This window comes from Cinclus cinclus, chromosome 26, assembly GCF_963662255.1.
Source record: "Cinclus cinclus chromosome 26, bCinCin1.1, whole genome shotgun sequence".
NCBI classification, from domain to species: domain Eukaryota; kingdom Metazoa; phylum Chordata; class Aves; order Passeriformes; family Cinclidae; genus Cinclus; species Cinclus cinclus.
In genome coordinates this window covers 6,391,940-6,405,337 of record NC_085071.1, presented here as the reverse complement: position 1 = coordinate 6,405,337, position 13,398 = coordinate 6,391,940, and the positions used below count along the sequence as shown (strand labels likewise).

At 53.0% G+C, this 13,398-nt stretch overlaps 1 protein-coding gene across 1 annotated transcript in view; it reads left to right on the top strand.

Annotated features, from left to right (window-relative positions):
- Window positions 1-479: 479 nt before the first annotated feature.
- Window positions 480-13,398, top strand: part of RUNX3 (RUNX family transcription factor 3) — a 33,992-nt gene continuing 21,073 nt past the window's right edge. The window contains exons 1-3 of the mRNA XM_062509109.1: window positions 480-872; window positions 1,726-1,882; window positions 6,061-6,165. Of these exons, the coding sequence (XP_062365093.1) occupies window positions 612-872; window positions 1,726-1,882; window positions 6,061-6,165 (523 nt within the window). The 5' untranslated portion in view covers window positions 480-611. The remainder of the gene's footprint in view (window positions 873-1,725; window positions 1,883-6,060; window positions 6,166-13,398) is intronic.

Sequence of the window (13,398 nt, the reverse complement as noted above, 5' to 3'; positions counted from 1 at the left end):
CGGGGACGCGAACGCCGGGGGTCCCGGCGGCCGCGGTCCCGGCACCGAGGGGAGCGGCGGGAGCCGGGCTGGATCTCCAGCCGCTCCGGACGGCGGCGGCTGCGGCCCCAAACCGGCCCCACCGCACCCCAAAACCTCCCCGGCGGCGGCGGCGGCGGCGGCGGCAGAAACCACCGGAGCCCCGACGTGCGGGGGCGTGTCCTGCAGAGACCACGCCTCTTCCACGTAAACCACGCCCCTCTCGTTATTAACCACGCCTCTTTCCTCATAACCACGCCGCTGGGCGTGGCCGTGCCCCTCCTTCGGGGCTCTCATTGGCGGAGCGGCCCGTCCGTCACGGCAGCCCCGCCCTCCCCCGGGGCCGGCTGTAAATACGGTACCGGGCGGCGCGGCGGGGCTCGGGCTCGGCACGGGGAGCCGGCAGCGGGGCTCGGCAGCGCTTACCGGGACTCGGCACGGACCGCAGCGCACCGGGAGCCGTGCGACACCCGATTCCCCCTTCACCGCCCTTCTCCCCACGGCGCTCCGCCCGCACGGAGCGAGGCAGCGCGGGGCTCGGCCGCTCCCGCCCGGCTCCCGTCCCGCCCGGCTCCCCGACGCCCGCCGTTGTGATGCGTATTCCCGTAGACCCGAGCACCAGCAGGCGCTTCACTCCCCCGTCCACGGCCTTCCCCTGCGGTAAGATGGGCGAGAACAGCGGGGCGCTGGGGGTCCCCGCTCCGGGCGCCCGCGCTCGGCCCGAGGTGCGCTCCGTCGTGGATGTCCTGGCCGACCACGCCGGCGAGCTGGTGCGCACCGACAGCCCCAACTTCTTGTGCTCCGTGCTGCCGTCGCACTGGAGGTGCAACAAGACCCTGCCCGTCGCCTTCAAGGTAAGCCCCGGGCCCCGACGTCTCGCGGGGACCGAGCCCCTCGCTCGCCCTTTCCCCTCCGCCCCTTTTCGCTTTGAATCGCTCCTGACATCACCGCCGAAGGAGCGCGGGTTGTTATTTTTAATCAAATAGCCCGGTTTATTATTTTTAATCAAGTCTCCGCGTTGCCCCGCGGTCACGGCATCTTAGATATTCCGTACAGTTAGGAGCTCTCAGGCAACTTTGAAGTTTAATGAGGTGGAGGTTAATTACCTTCCTGGGAGAGGGAGAGCGAGGCAGGGAAGGGAGATCTAATCTGCCAAAAATCCAGCGAGGAGCCGAAGCCCCGGTGAGCGGCTCGGGCTCCCCGGGGCACCCCCGGGCCGGGCATCCCCGCTACCCCCGCGGGGAACGGGAGCGGCCGGGGAGAGGCGAGGGGAGCCGGGCAGGAGTCCCGGGAGCCCGGAGGGATGAGGGGAGCTCTAAATCGAGTTTTCCCCGCTCCGCGTGCTGCTCTCCCCGGCAGGGCTGGGGGTTCTTTCCAGAGCCGGACGCGGAGCTCCGGGCCAGCGCTTTCTTTTCATCCCGAATCCAACAAAATAAACGCGGGGACTCCTTCCATGGGACCCAGGGTGGCCTGACCCCCCCTTCACCCCCTCCCCGCGGACCCCCTGTCTGCTTTTAACCCTTTTGGAGCTCGTTTTCCCCTTCCCCCATCCGATTTTCTCAGCGTTGCTTTTGGTTTTACTTTGGGTTTATTTTATTTTGTTTATTTTTTTTTTTTTTTGCGCGCGGGTTTAAGGGGTGAACCGTAGCGCAGGTGGGCTTTGGGTGAAGGTTAATTTTAGCCTGAAATGCTCTGGCCCTGCTCTAGGTCGTAGCGCTCGGAGATGTCCCCGATGGGACCGTGGTCACGGTGATGGCGGGGAACGACGAGAATTACTCGGCGGAGCTGCGCAACGCCTCTGCCGTGATGAAAAACCAAGTAGCGAGATTTAACGACCTCAGATTTGTTGGGAGAAGCGGCAGGGGTAGGTACCGGCCAGGAAATGGTTGGCCTTTTTATTTATTATTTTTTTTAAGAGGGGAAAAAAAAGGAAAGAAAAAGATTTCTCTCTTTTTTTAAATTTTATTTTATAACTTTTATTTTAAATTTTATTATTTTAGGGTTTTTTAAAATTATTATTTTTATTTTATTCTATTTTATATTTTGTTTCAACCGTGGTTTCGTTGCCCGAGAGAAGCTCCCCAGCCCCAGAGTGGTTCCCGAGGGATGCGGGAGCAGCCCCAGCTCTGCCTCGCTCCTCCCAGGGCTTCTCCTCTGCCGAGGTGTCGGGAATGGGCGGTGCAGATGGGGAAAAAAAATATTAAACCACAGACTCAAATATATCTAAATATCTACAAATCTATCTAAATACAAGGCGGCCCCAACCCGAACCTTCCCCAATTTCTCCCACCACGCAGGAGGCAGCGGCGGGTGCTCGGTGAGCAAACCCCACCTGGCAGCTCGACTTTAAACAGCGAAAATCAAGAGTTTAAAGTGAAATAATGATAAGGTAGAGCTCGGCCTGGAGGGCTGGCACGGGCAGGATTTTATTCATTTTCCCCACGCTGGTGGCAGGGAAAAGGCAATTTGATTTACCGGGTTTCGCCAAACAAATCCGTCCGAGCAGAGGGAAATGAATCCCCTGGAAATGTTAAACACGGAGCCTTGCCTGCCCTCCCTGTACCTGAATTTCCCAGGGTATAAATAGAATTTCAGCACCAGTGAACGCTGCAGATCGAAGCACTTAATTCTGTATTGGAGCCCAAATAAGAACCCGATATTTTAATGGCCATATGGCAGCATTTTCTCAAAGGCTTCCTCTGTATACAGGCAGTGTCAGATATATTTTGACTTCTCCGCATTAATTAAAAGCAGTGATGTTAGGAATTATTTGCATGTAATAACTGTTTACTTGTTCCTCTTTATGAAACTTGAATAGTTTACATTCTTTCATACATTTCCTTTTTCCTGTTGGCTCCTTCTCCATGTTGCAGTTTCTTTAAAACTCTCCACTTAACTGGTTGCAGGTTGATGGATGGAAAATGTTTTTCTTTTATGAATTAAGCTTTCATTTCTGTAATCAATTATTCTCTTAGGCTCTTTTCTTTCTGGTTGGGCTTTTTTTTTTTTTAGCTTTTTTTTTTTCTTCATCCTCGCACAAATTTCCAAACTGAGCGCAACCCAGTCTCAGCGTGACTCTTGAATTCATTATTAACTCGCTTCCTCTGCACTCTCAAGCTCAGAATTAGCAGTAGTTTGGTCTCGTAAAGCCCTTGGTGAATAAACTCCTTCCTCGGGCAGAGTCTTCCCTCATTACAGCAGTGGCGGCACCTCCGCTGCCTCTAACGGGCGGGACTCGGGCGCTAATTATTTTAATTTTTTTTTTTAAATACATATTCGCGTAGGGCGAGGCTTTGTCATATTCAGAGAGGCACAACCCCACCGAGGTTCCCCCGTGTCTGGTGTTGCTTTCCCGGCACTTTCGGAGCAATTTGCTGTGAAAAATCTCTCCTATTGAATTTTTATTCCGGGTGTCACGCTCGCTCTGCCTCGTTTGGCTCCATCCCTTGACAGCCCGGTGCTGCTTTCATTTATTCTGGCAGAAATCTGGAGTCGCTGTGGAATATTTCCCAGTGTGTGTACAAATGTTTGTGTAAATCCGAAGTGAGGACGTGTGGATCCGTAAACAAGGATCCTGCTCCAGCCCCGCCAGGAGCCTGGAAAACCCCAGAGCCAGGTTCTCCTTGGGAAAACATCACTTGAGATCGGCCAGATTTGTTTTTTTTTTTTTTTTTTTGGATCTCAGGGATTATTCCCCCGTGCTGTGAGCTGGGATGAGCCGCTCCTAACTCCCACCACAACAGAAAAAAAAAAAAAAAGAAAAAAAAAGAAAAAAATTCCCATACTCGTGAGAAAAAGAAAAAGAGGGAGGGGAAAAAAATCAGACTTTTTAAACTCAGGTTGAGCTGTATAAAATGAAAGTAACCCCTGCTGCACTCCGCCTGTTGTCCCAGCTGGAATTATCCCCTGGAGCATCCCTGGAGCTCCCAAACCCGCCCAGGAGCTGCGGTCCAGCCCCGGTAGGGGTGAGAAACCCCAGCCCGGCTTCCTGAGAAGGCGGGAAATGACTAAAAATGATGCTGGGGCAGAATCATCATTTTCGGTTCAGGGCAGCGAATCTGAAAGAGGCAGAACCAGCCCGGGCTGGGTTTGTGTCTGCAGCGAGGGACTCCGGGGCAGGGTGGTTGTTTCACGAGGAGAATAAAAAAGTAAAGATTATAATACTAATAAATAAATCAGTATTAATGCAGTGTAAAGCAGGGCACGGACGGGCCGAGCTCAGCTCTGGGGTTCTGTTCGCAGCCGCGTTTTGCTGCCTGCGAGCCCTTTCCTCTCCTCCTGCAAATTCCCTGAATCCTCCTCATCCTCCTCACCCGAGGCTCTTCTCTCCAAAGATTTTGCCCGCAAACCCTCGGCAATGTTTGTTTGGTTTTGTTTGTTTGGGTTTTTTTTTGTTTTTTTTGTTTTTTTTTGGGGGGGGGGGGGGTTTGTTTGTTTTTTTTTTTTTCCCGTGGCCGTGGTGGGGCCGGGATCCTCCACACTCTCCCTGCAGGTTGGCGAGCAGGGGCTGCGTCCTTGGAGATTCCAAATGAAATCATTCTATTTCCTTTGCCCTCCCAAGTGCTCCTCTCTGCGCTGAAAATGAGCTGGAGGTTTGGGCATCGTTCAGTCCCGGTTTCAAAGCCGAGGAGAAGCGAGGGCTCGGTGCTTGCTGTCGGTTTTAGAACCAGCGTTCCCTCCTCTCCGTGGAGCAATTCTCCCACCTGGGATAATTCCAGGTGGTTCTCCGGGAGAGATAATTTTATTCCCCGGCCCCCCCCCCAGGTTTATTGGGGTTTTTTTCCTTCTAGCTAGATAAATTATTTTGCTGTGGATATTCTCAGGTCCGACCCCGGGATCTGGAAACCCCTGACTGCTTCAGGGGAAAGGGAAAGGAGGTGGTTTCTTACTGCTTTTATTTGTGGAATAAAGGCTGGAGGAGCAGAAATCCATCACGCAGAGGTTTATACCTGATATCCTGCTGGGGTTCAGACCTCTGAAGGATCTGATCCTTCTGAAATCGCTGCTGGGACTTGGTCAGGGCGGTTTGTGCAGCCTCCTTCCTCCAGCCCAGGCTTTCCTGACTCTGGGGAGCCTGAGGCCATTCCGGGGGGGTTTCTGTTCTCCCCCAGCCCTCCCTGGGCCGGGCAGGGCAGGGGGCTGGGGTGAGGCTGCCCAGGCTGCAGGAGGTGAAGGATTTGGGGTCAGGGTGGGCCCAGGGATGGGTGAGACCCTCTGTGATGATGAAGGCATTTTCAGGTTACGGATGGAAACTGGTTCTGCTGGAGGGGCAAGGGCGGGGGGGGGAAATCTTCTTGCAAAATTTGGCTCCCAAGAGTTTTTTTTTTTTTTTTTCGTTATTTTTTTTTTCTTTGCATAAAAGGTGACAGCGCTGTGCCTTAAAAGCATCTCTGAAACCCTCCCCGAGGGTATCGAAACCCTTTCCCAGCAGCAGATCCCCTCTCTCTGGGCAGGGCTGGGAGAGGGGACAGTCCCCGCGGAGCCGCCTGTGTCTGGTGGCCAAAGCTGGCCGGGTTCAGTTCCCATTTTGCAGTTCCCAGTTTTTGTCCGTCCCGTGGGTGCCTGCACGCCGAGGTCGAGCACAGCTCCGTCCGAGGGGGAGCATCCACAGGGACCAGGCCGTGGATCCCCTGCAGGCTGATCCCAGCTCCTTCCCAAGGGAACATCCCATGGGGATCCCAGACCTCCCCACAGAGGGGATCCCTCTCCCAGCGCTGTTCCAGGACTGGGTTCCCTCGGGAAAAGGGGAAACGTCCGAGCGGGAGAACCCCAGGAAGCTGCTCGGGGTGGAGGGCTCAGGGCAGGGGAAGGGGACGAGTGACTTGTCCCGGCTCCAGGGCTGTGCCTGCCCGCAGCTGTGCCCGGGATCCGCCGGGCTCTGTGTCTGGGCAGTCACGGCTCGTCAAACGCAATAACGTGCGCGGGGATTCGGGTCCGAGCCCGCTCCGGCTGCAGCCCCTCTCCCACAAGAGCTGAACCCATGTGGGATCCTCACTTCTCTCGTGGTTTTGTTTCTTTTTTTTTTTTTTTTTTCCTCTCTAGGGAAAAGCTTCACCTTGACCATCACCGTGTTCACCAACCCCACCCAAGTGGCCACCTACCACCGAGCCATCAAAGTGACCGTGGACGGACCCCGGGAGCCCCGGAGTAAGTGAAGGGTTGGCTTTGGGGGTTGAGAATTGTGGGCAGGGGGCGCGAGGTCCGAGCTCTCCGAGGCTGAGGGATGCAGGATGCTCAGCTCAGGGATGGCGTTGGGCCGGCACCGCGGGCCGCTCGGATTTTCCCTCCCTCCCTGCCTCCTGCTCCATATCCCATCGCGGAGGGATGCTCTGTAGCTCCTTGCCCTGCTCCCTAACCCGCCTCGGAGGGATCATTTCATAGCTCCACCTTGGGATGTCAACCAACAGAAGGACCCAACCCGGCGCTGCACGGGGCGGGTCATGAAATCAGAGATCTGTGCCCGGCTTCGGGGGCTGATTGCCGGTGATTGAAGCAGAAATGGTGCAGGTTCCCTGGGTGCTGAGGCGGTGTCTGCCCTGTCACAGAGCTCCTTCCTCCCCCTCGGCTCCGCCGCGGTTTCGCTTTCGGGCTCTCAAAGGCTGGGGTTGGCATCGCCCGCGGCCGGGGGCTGAGCCTGGAGAAACCAGAGACTCTCGGCGACCGCAGAACCGTCTCTGTTGTGCTGGGGAGGCTCTCCCGGGGGCAGGACGGTGCCTCGTGGTTGCGGGAGGCTCCGGGAGCTGCCCTGCCCGGCCCGGGTTTCGGTGTCGGGCTGCTCCGAGCTCCCGGCCGTCCGCAGGAATTCCCTGTCACCGCCGGGATTCTTCACCCTGTGGGACACCCCCGGGTGCTGGGACCGCGTCCCTGGGGGCTCCATCTCTGCCTTCACCTTCCCGCTCGCTCAGCACCAGCCCGGGACTAGAAAGCCGAGTTTGTTCCCTTTGCTGCAGTGCTCGCACCGAGGGGAAGCGCTTTGATCCTTCCTAAAACTCCTCAGAAAACATTTTCTGTTGATGCTGTCGCTGGGCCGTGGGTGCCCCTTGATGTCAGGCCAGGTGGAGGCTGTTCCCTGGGCCAAGGGGTTTCGTTTGCATCGGGCTTTGGTGGATTTTTCCACCCCTCCTTGATTTTATTTTGGAGCCCGTCGAGGATGGATTTAGGAGTTGCAATGCAGGAAATCCAACGCTGCTGTTGTGGTTTTTTGTTGATTTTTTTTTTTTTTTTTTTTTTTTTTTGAAAGCCAGAAACATCAGGCAGGTCCCTGGTGTGGGGCACCTGCGGGTCGTGGTGGGTGCTGGGCAGGGAATTTCACAACCAGGAGTGTCAGGAATAGAAACCAGCCCTCCTGTCTGCTGGCTCAGCCCCTTATCAGCTGCATCAGATCGCCTTTCTAATAATAATAATAATAATCATCATCATCATCATCATCATGAATACATAAATAATAATACAAGGCGAGATAGTTGCTACTCTTGGAGCTCCCTGACAGCCAAACCCCGGTGAATCACACCCGTTCCTCCTGAATTTCAGCATTTCACCCCAGAGCATTTCCATTTTCTGATAGCGAGGCCGAGGCAATCGGGCCAAAGCTGAGGATGGAGCAGCTTGTCCTGGCTCTGGTGTGGGGAGCCCTCCCTGGGACACTGCCCAAGTGCAAGGGCAGCATTTTTCTGGGGTTTTCCCCATTTTTTTATTATATTTTTTTTTTTGGCGATGATTTCTGGGCCTCAAATTGTGCTGGAAGTGTTTTTTGGATCTCCTTGAGCAGATCTGCGTTCTGTTTATTTGCTGCTCGTGCCCTTGCCTTGTGTGGCCCATAAAAGTTGATCTCTGCCCCATCCCTGCAACCCACAACCCATAAATTGCTGATAGAATAAATCTAGACCCAAATTGTAGCTATTTTGGATTTTTTTTTTCATGGAATCATAGATTTGTCGGCCATATTTTGCCTCCCAATTTGACCCTGGGGCTTGAACTCACTGTTGACAAATTTTCAGTGGAACAAACGCATTTAAAAAAAAAAAAAAAAATCTCTTTTTTTACCTGCCTTGCTTTTAAATGAAGACAGCAATTCCAAAAAAAAAAAAAAAAAAATGAAATAACACCTTTCTGCCCTTCCACTGGGTGTGGAAAAAGCAGCTGTAAAATGATCCTGGAAAGCTGAGGTGCTTTTCCTGGCTCACTTGCCACTGGGTGGCTCCCGGGCACAGCACCCTGGCAGTGCCAGCGTTGGCACCCGGGGTGGCATCTGGGGCTGGCACAGCCCTGGTGATCCCCACCTTGGGCCAAACAACGAGTCTGGGGCTGCTCTGCCTTGTTTGGCTGTGGGAGGTGAGAGCTGCCAGTAGGAATTGCAATTTTAGTGTGTTTATATATATTATATACACTTTAAAATGTGTATACCTTAATATGTGTGTGTGGGTGGGGGGCATAAAAATATATGGAATTTTTTCCCCCCTTTTTGGCTTCAAAAAAATGGGCCACAGTGTGTGTTGTGAGGATGAGCACTGGGCAGGGCTGGAGGCTGGGGGAGAGGACAAAACCAATCCTTAATGTGGAAAGAATTGGCCATTTGTCTTGGCACTCTGGGAAAACCCTGGGCAGCATCTTCTCAGCTCAGAATCCCTGCAGCCAACGTCCTTGTGGGGTTTGGGGGCCAGAGCTCCACCTCTGAACATCCCATTCATCTTCCACACCCCTGGCCCTTGATCTCAGCCCTTGAGCGAGGCTTTTCACTCAGGCTGTGCCCAGATCAGACTCCTGAGGAGCCATGGGTGGGAAATCCAGGGAAGGGGGTGATGGGCAGGGATCCCTGGGGATCCCCCAGGAGCCTGGAGCAGCACCAGGGGTGACACCAGGGGTGCCTTTCCTTGAGCATCTCCTCCGAGCCATTCCCAGTGCCCCTCTGGCTCCGAGCTCTTTTTTCTTGTGCTCCAGCTCTTCCTGGGTTAGATCTGGAGGGACCAAAAAAAAAAAAAAAAAAAAAAGAAAAGGGACATTCTGTCAAGTTGGCACCTTAGCTCTAAACAAATAGCACAGCGGGTGCCAAGTGTTGACATACTTTGTACAAACAGGAAGTAATAAAATATTTGAACTTCCTGTGGAATTTCCTTCTTCCCCCCCCCCCCTTTCTGCAGCCCCGTGTTCAGCAGGAGCCCTGCTGCAGAACCCTCTCGCATCCACGGCTGCTGCAAAATAATCCCCAGCAGGCAGAACGTGGGGAGTGGAACGGCTGGGAGCTGCTCTGGGGGTTCAATGTGCTCCTGGGGAAGAGGGAACAACCACAGGGCTTCCCCTTCCCTTCTCTTCTTCCCTTCCCTTTTCCTTCCCTTCTCTTTTCTTTCCTTTCCTTCCCAAGGCTCTCACCAATTTCTGCCACAAACTCTTGTGCAAAGCCTTTTTTATCCCTCCTTTTTAATTCCTTTTCTCCCAATTTTAAATAGCTGCCATTCAGTCTCTAAAATTTCTCCCCACTTCCTAAATCCCTTTTGGATTTAATTCTTTCTTCCTGACTCCCAACCCATTGCCGCTGTCCTTGCTGAGGAGGAAAGGGAGACCAGGAGGATTTGTCACCCACGGGGTCCCTATGTCCCCCCTGCTCTGGCAGCACTGTGGACGTGCTGATTGTTGGTGCCTCCTGCCCTGTTCATTTTTGGGGTGTGCATCACAGATTTGGTGCTTTGGGTCGTGTCCCTGCTTGGTGTGACCTCAGCAAGCGACAGAAACGGAGACTTGTGGCCAGAACATTTCACATCCCCTCTCACACCTTGTCCCTGCAGTTTTTTCTGCCTGGGCCCATCCTGCACAACCCCAAGTTCCCTCTGTGGTTGTTTTTCCCTGCCCAAAAAAGGCTCCTTGCCCCTCAAGGTTGTGGCTGTCCCCTGTCACGTAGCCAGCGGGTGGGAAGGTTTCTCACCTCCCCCGTGCCGAGGCGTTTCCAGGAACCTCTGCTGCTCTTGGGCTTTCAGACTTCTGAGAGCATCAGCTGAACGAGGGCTTCCCTCCCACGAGGGCTCAGCCCGACCCTGTGCTCTGAGCTGGGAAATGAAGGGTTTGGGATGTGCAGGAGTGAAATCAGGGTTTGGGATGTGCAGGAGTGAAATCAGGATTTGGGATGTGCAGGAATGAAATCAGGGGTTTGGGATGTGCAGGAGTGAAATCAGGGTTTGGGATGTGCAGGAATGAAATCAGGGGTTTGGGATGTGCAGGAGTGAAATCAGGGGTTTGGGATGTGCAGGAATGAAATCAGGGGTTTGGGATGTGCAGGAGTGAAATCAGGGGTTTGGGATGTGCAGGAATGAAATCAGGGGTTTGGGATGTGCAGGAGTGAAATCAGGGGTTTGGGATGTGCAGGAGTGAAATCAGGGGTTTGGGATGTGCAGATGAAATCAGGGGTTTGGGATGTGCAGGAGTGAAATCAGGGGTTTGGGATGTGCAGATGAAATCAGGGATTTGGGATGTGCAGGAATGAAATCAGGGGTTTGGGATGTGCAGATGAAATCAGGGGTTTGGGATGTGCAGGAGTGAAATCAGGGGTTTGGGATGTGCAGATGAAATCAGGGATTTGGGATGTGCAGGAGTGAAATCAGGGGTTTGGGATGTGCAGGAATGAAATCAGGGGTTTGGGATGTGCAGGAGTGAAATCAGGGGTTTGGGATGTGCAGATGAAATCAGGGATTTGGGATGTGCAGGAATGAAATCAGGGGTTTGAGATGTGCAGGAGTGAAATCAGGGATTTGGGATGTGCAGGAATGAAATCAGGGGTTTGGGATGTGCAGGAGTGAAATCAGGGGTTTGGGATGTGCAGGAATGAAATCAGGGGTTTGGGATGTGCAGGAGTGAAATCAGTTTGGGATTTGCAGGAATGAGGGGTTTGGGATGTGCAGAAATGGAATGAGGAGTTTGGGATTTGCAGAAATGAGGAATTTGGGACGTGGCACCCCCTTTGTCCCTCCTGTGCAGGCGTTTGTGGCATCACTGTCCCCACGGTACTGCTTGCCTCATGCACTGTGAACTCTTGCCTTGAGTATGAGGTAAAAAAGAAAAAAAAAACAACAACAACAAAAAAAGAAAAGACGTGAGAAAGTGGGACTGGGAAGGGGAAATCCTGCGTGTAAATCCAGCCTGGGCTGGGCTCTGCTAACAGCAGTGCTGGGCTGGCTGTGGGAGGAGGGTGCCCATGGCCCTGGCTGCCCCAGCCTGGCTGCTGGGATGTCTCTTCCCAGTTTGTGCTGCCCAGTTTGGAGCCTGGGAGGAGGAAGGGCTCTCCCAGGGGCTCCTTTCTCCATCTCAAAGGGATGAGAGCAGAGCCCTGAGCCACCCCGGCCACAGCTCGGCCCCAGTGCCCACACCCCGATCCCACCCCTGCCCCCCCATCCCACACCCGGCTCCCTTAACCACAGAGTGGCTGCGAACCACCCTGCAAAAAACCTCTCTCACGTCTTTATTTATTGATGGAAGGTGCATCTGAACCCATTTCCCTTGGTTCAGAGGAGTCTGTGCTGCCAGGTCTTTCAAAGAATCACAGGGTTGGAAAGGACCTTAAAAACCACCTTGTTCCAACCCATGCCTTCCACTAGAAGGGATTTTTTTCCCCTCCCTCTTTTAATCCTGGTAGAAGCTAGAGAGAAAAAGGAAGCACAGGATTGTGCTGGGAAAATGAGTGACCCTCCACTGCCAACCCAACCCTTGTGGCTGAGATTTTTTTATTTATTTTTTTTTTTCCCCCCAGAAATAGCAAAACTGAAACTCTGTTTTACTGAGGGAGGGGAAAAGTGCAATATTGTACCTGGTTAGCAGCGTTCTGTTTTCCTGCCTTCGTGGCTTAAATTCCACCAAAGGTACAAAGTGCCATGTTTATTAGATTGCAGGGTTGGTTATTTCCATGCTGAGTTTTGGATTCTTCAAAAGCAGTGATGGTTTCTGGTGAGATTTCTGATCTCTGCTCACTGTTTCTAGCACAGAACATCTCTTAGGACTTCCCTCCTTTTTTTTTTTTTTTTGGTGGGTGAAGGGGAAGAGGAAAATATGAAATAGAAACATTCCTATTACCTTTGAGAAGAGTGAATTATCTTTGCAGGGCTGGGAACCCCCCAACCAAGCTGCTCCCCAGCCTTGGGGGGATTTTGGCTCCCCTGCCTTGGGATATTCTGTGGCCTGGACTTGTGCTCCAAGGGGATTTGTGTAAATCCACGCTGTGTTTTCTCATCAGAGGAGATAAAAGCAGGTTTTCCCTTAGTTTTGTTAAGGTTTGAAGCAGCTCTGAGAGGAGGTGGGGAGCTGGGGGAGCGCTGCAGGATTTGGGAATGCTGTGGGAAGGTTGGGATGATGCTCTGTGGGATGGCAGCCCCAGGAACCTGGAGGTGGTGAAATAAAACTCTCCCAGTCCATGGACACAGGGAAATTGGGATTTACTGAGTGGTGAGGAAGATGGGATGGGAGCCAAAGACGAGCAGGGGCAAAATGCTCCTCTGTTCCCATATTCCTACGGGAAATTTTTTGGATTTAGAGGCAGAGATCCTGTGCTTTCTGCACATTTATCCTCGGAGATTTGGGAAGTGCTTGGAGAATAAATTATTGGTGAGTCTTGTGCCTTTCAGAAGCTCGAGTGGAGACTCAGGACAGGGCTGGGTTGTGCCAGTATTGTCCAATTCCAGATCTTTATCTTGGCCAAAAGGCTCCCTTGTGGGGCTGCATAAAACTTGAGCTGGAGATGTTTTCTGTAATTAAAAGCAGACTCGGTGCTGAAGTGCTCCCGTGGGGTGATAGTTTTGGGTATTATTGAGGTCTTTTGTTTTATTCCCCTGCTTGTCCTTAGCTAGAAATAAATACACAGACAGTTCCCAGATTGTCTGGGAATAAGGAAAAAAAAAAAAAGGGAAATGGCAAAAAGAAGGAAAAAATACGAGAGGAAAAAAATGCAACAAAATCAAGATAACTTCAATAAATAAATTACATCAGCCCTTCCTGGACAGTGATTTGTCCATGTCAAATTGCTGTAATATCTGTTCTAATTCAGTATTTAAGCTGATTTCCTACTCTGGGAGCCCTGTCCCCTCGCCTGGGGAGGAAGAGGAGGAAATCCTGAGTGGCCTTTATGGCTTCCCTATTGCCTGAGCCGAGGCTGTTTCAGGAGGGTGTTTGAGGGAGCTCCGTGTGCCCATCACAGAGCTTTGGCATCGCTCCTGCTGCTGAGGGACCTGCTGAGTGCTTCCCCTGGGACACCCTCGGGTGTCCTTGGATATTCTTGGCCTGCTGCTGCTCAGAGACATCGGGCTCATCCCAGCCCTGCTCCAGCCTCTGCTTTTGTGGGACGGAGCCTGTGCAGCTCTTGGGTGTCTGCTTCTCCCTGATCCAGCCCTGCCTGGAGGAGTGGGAGGG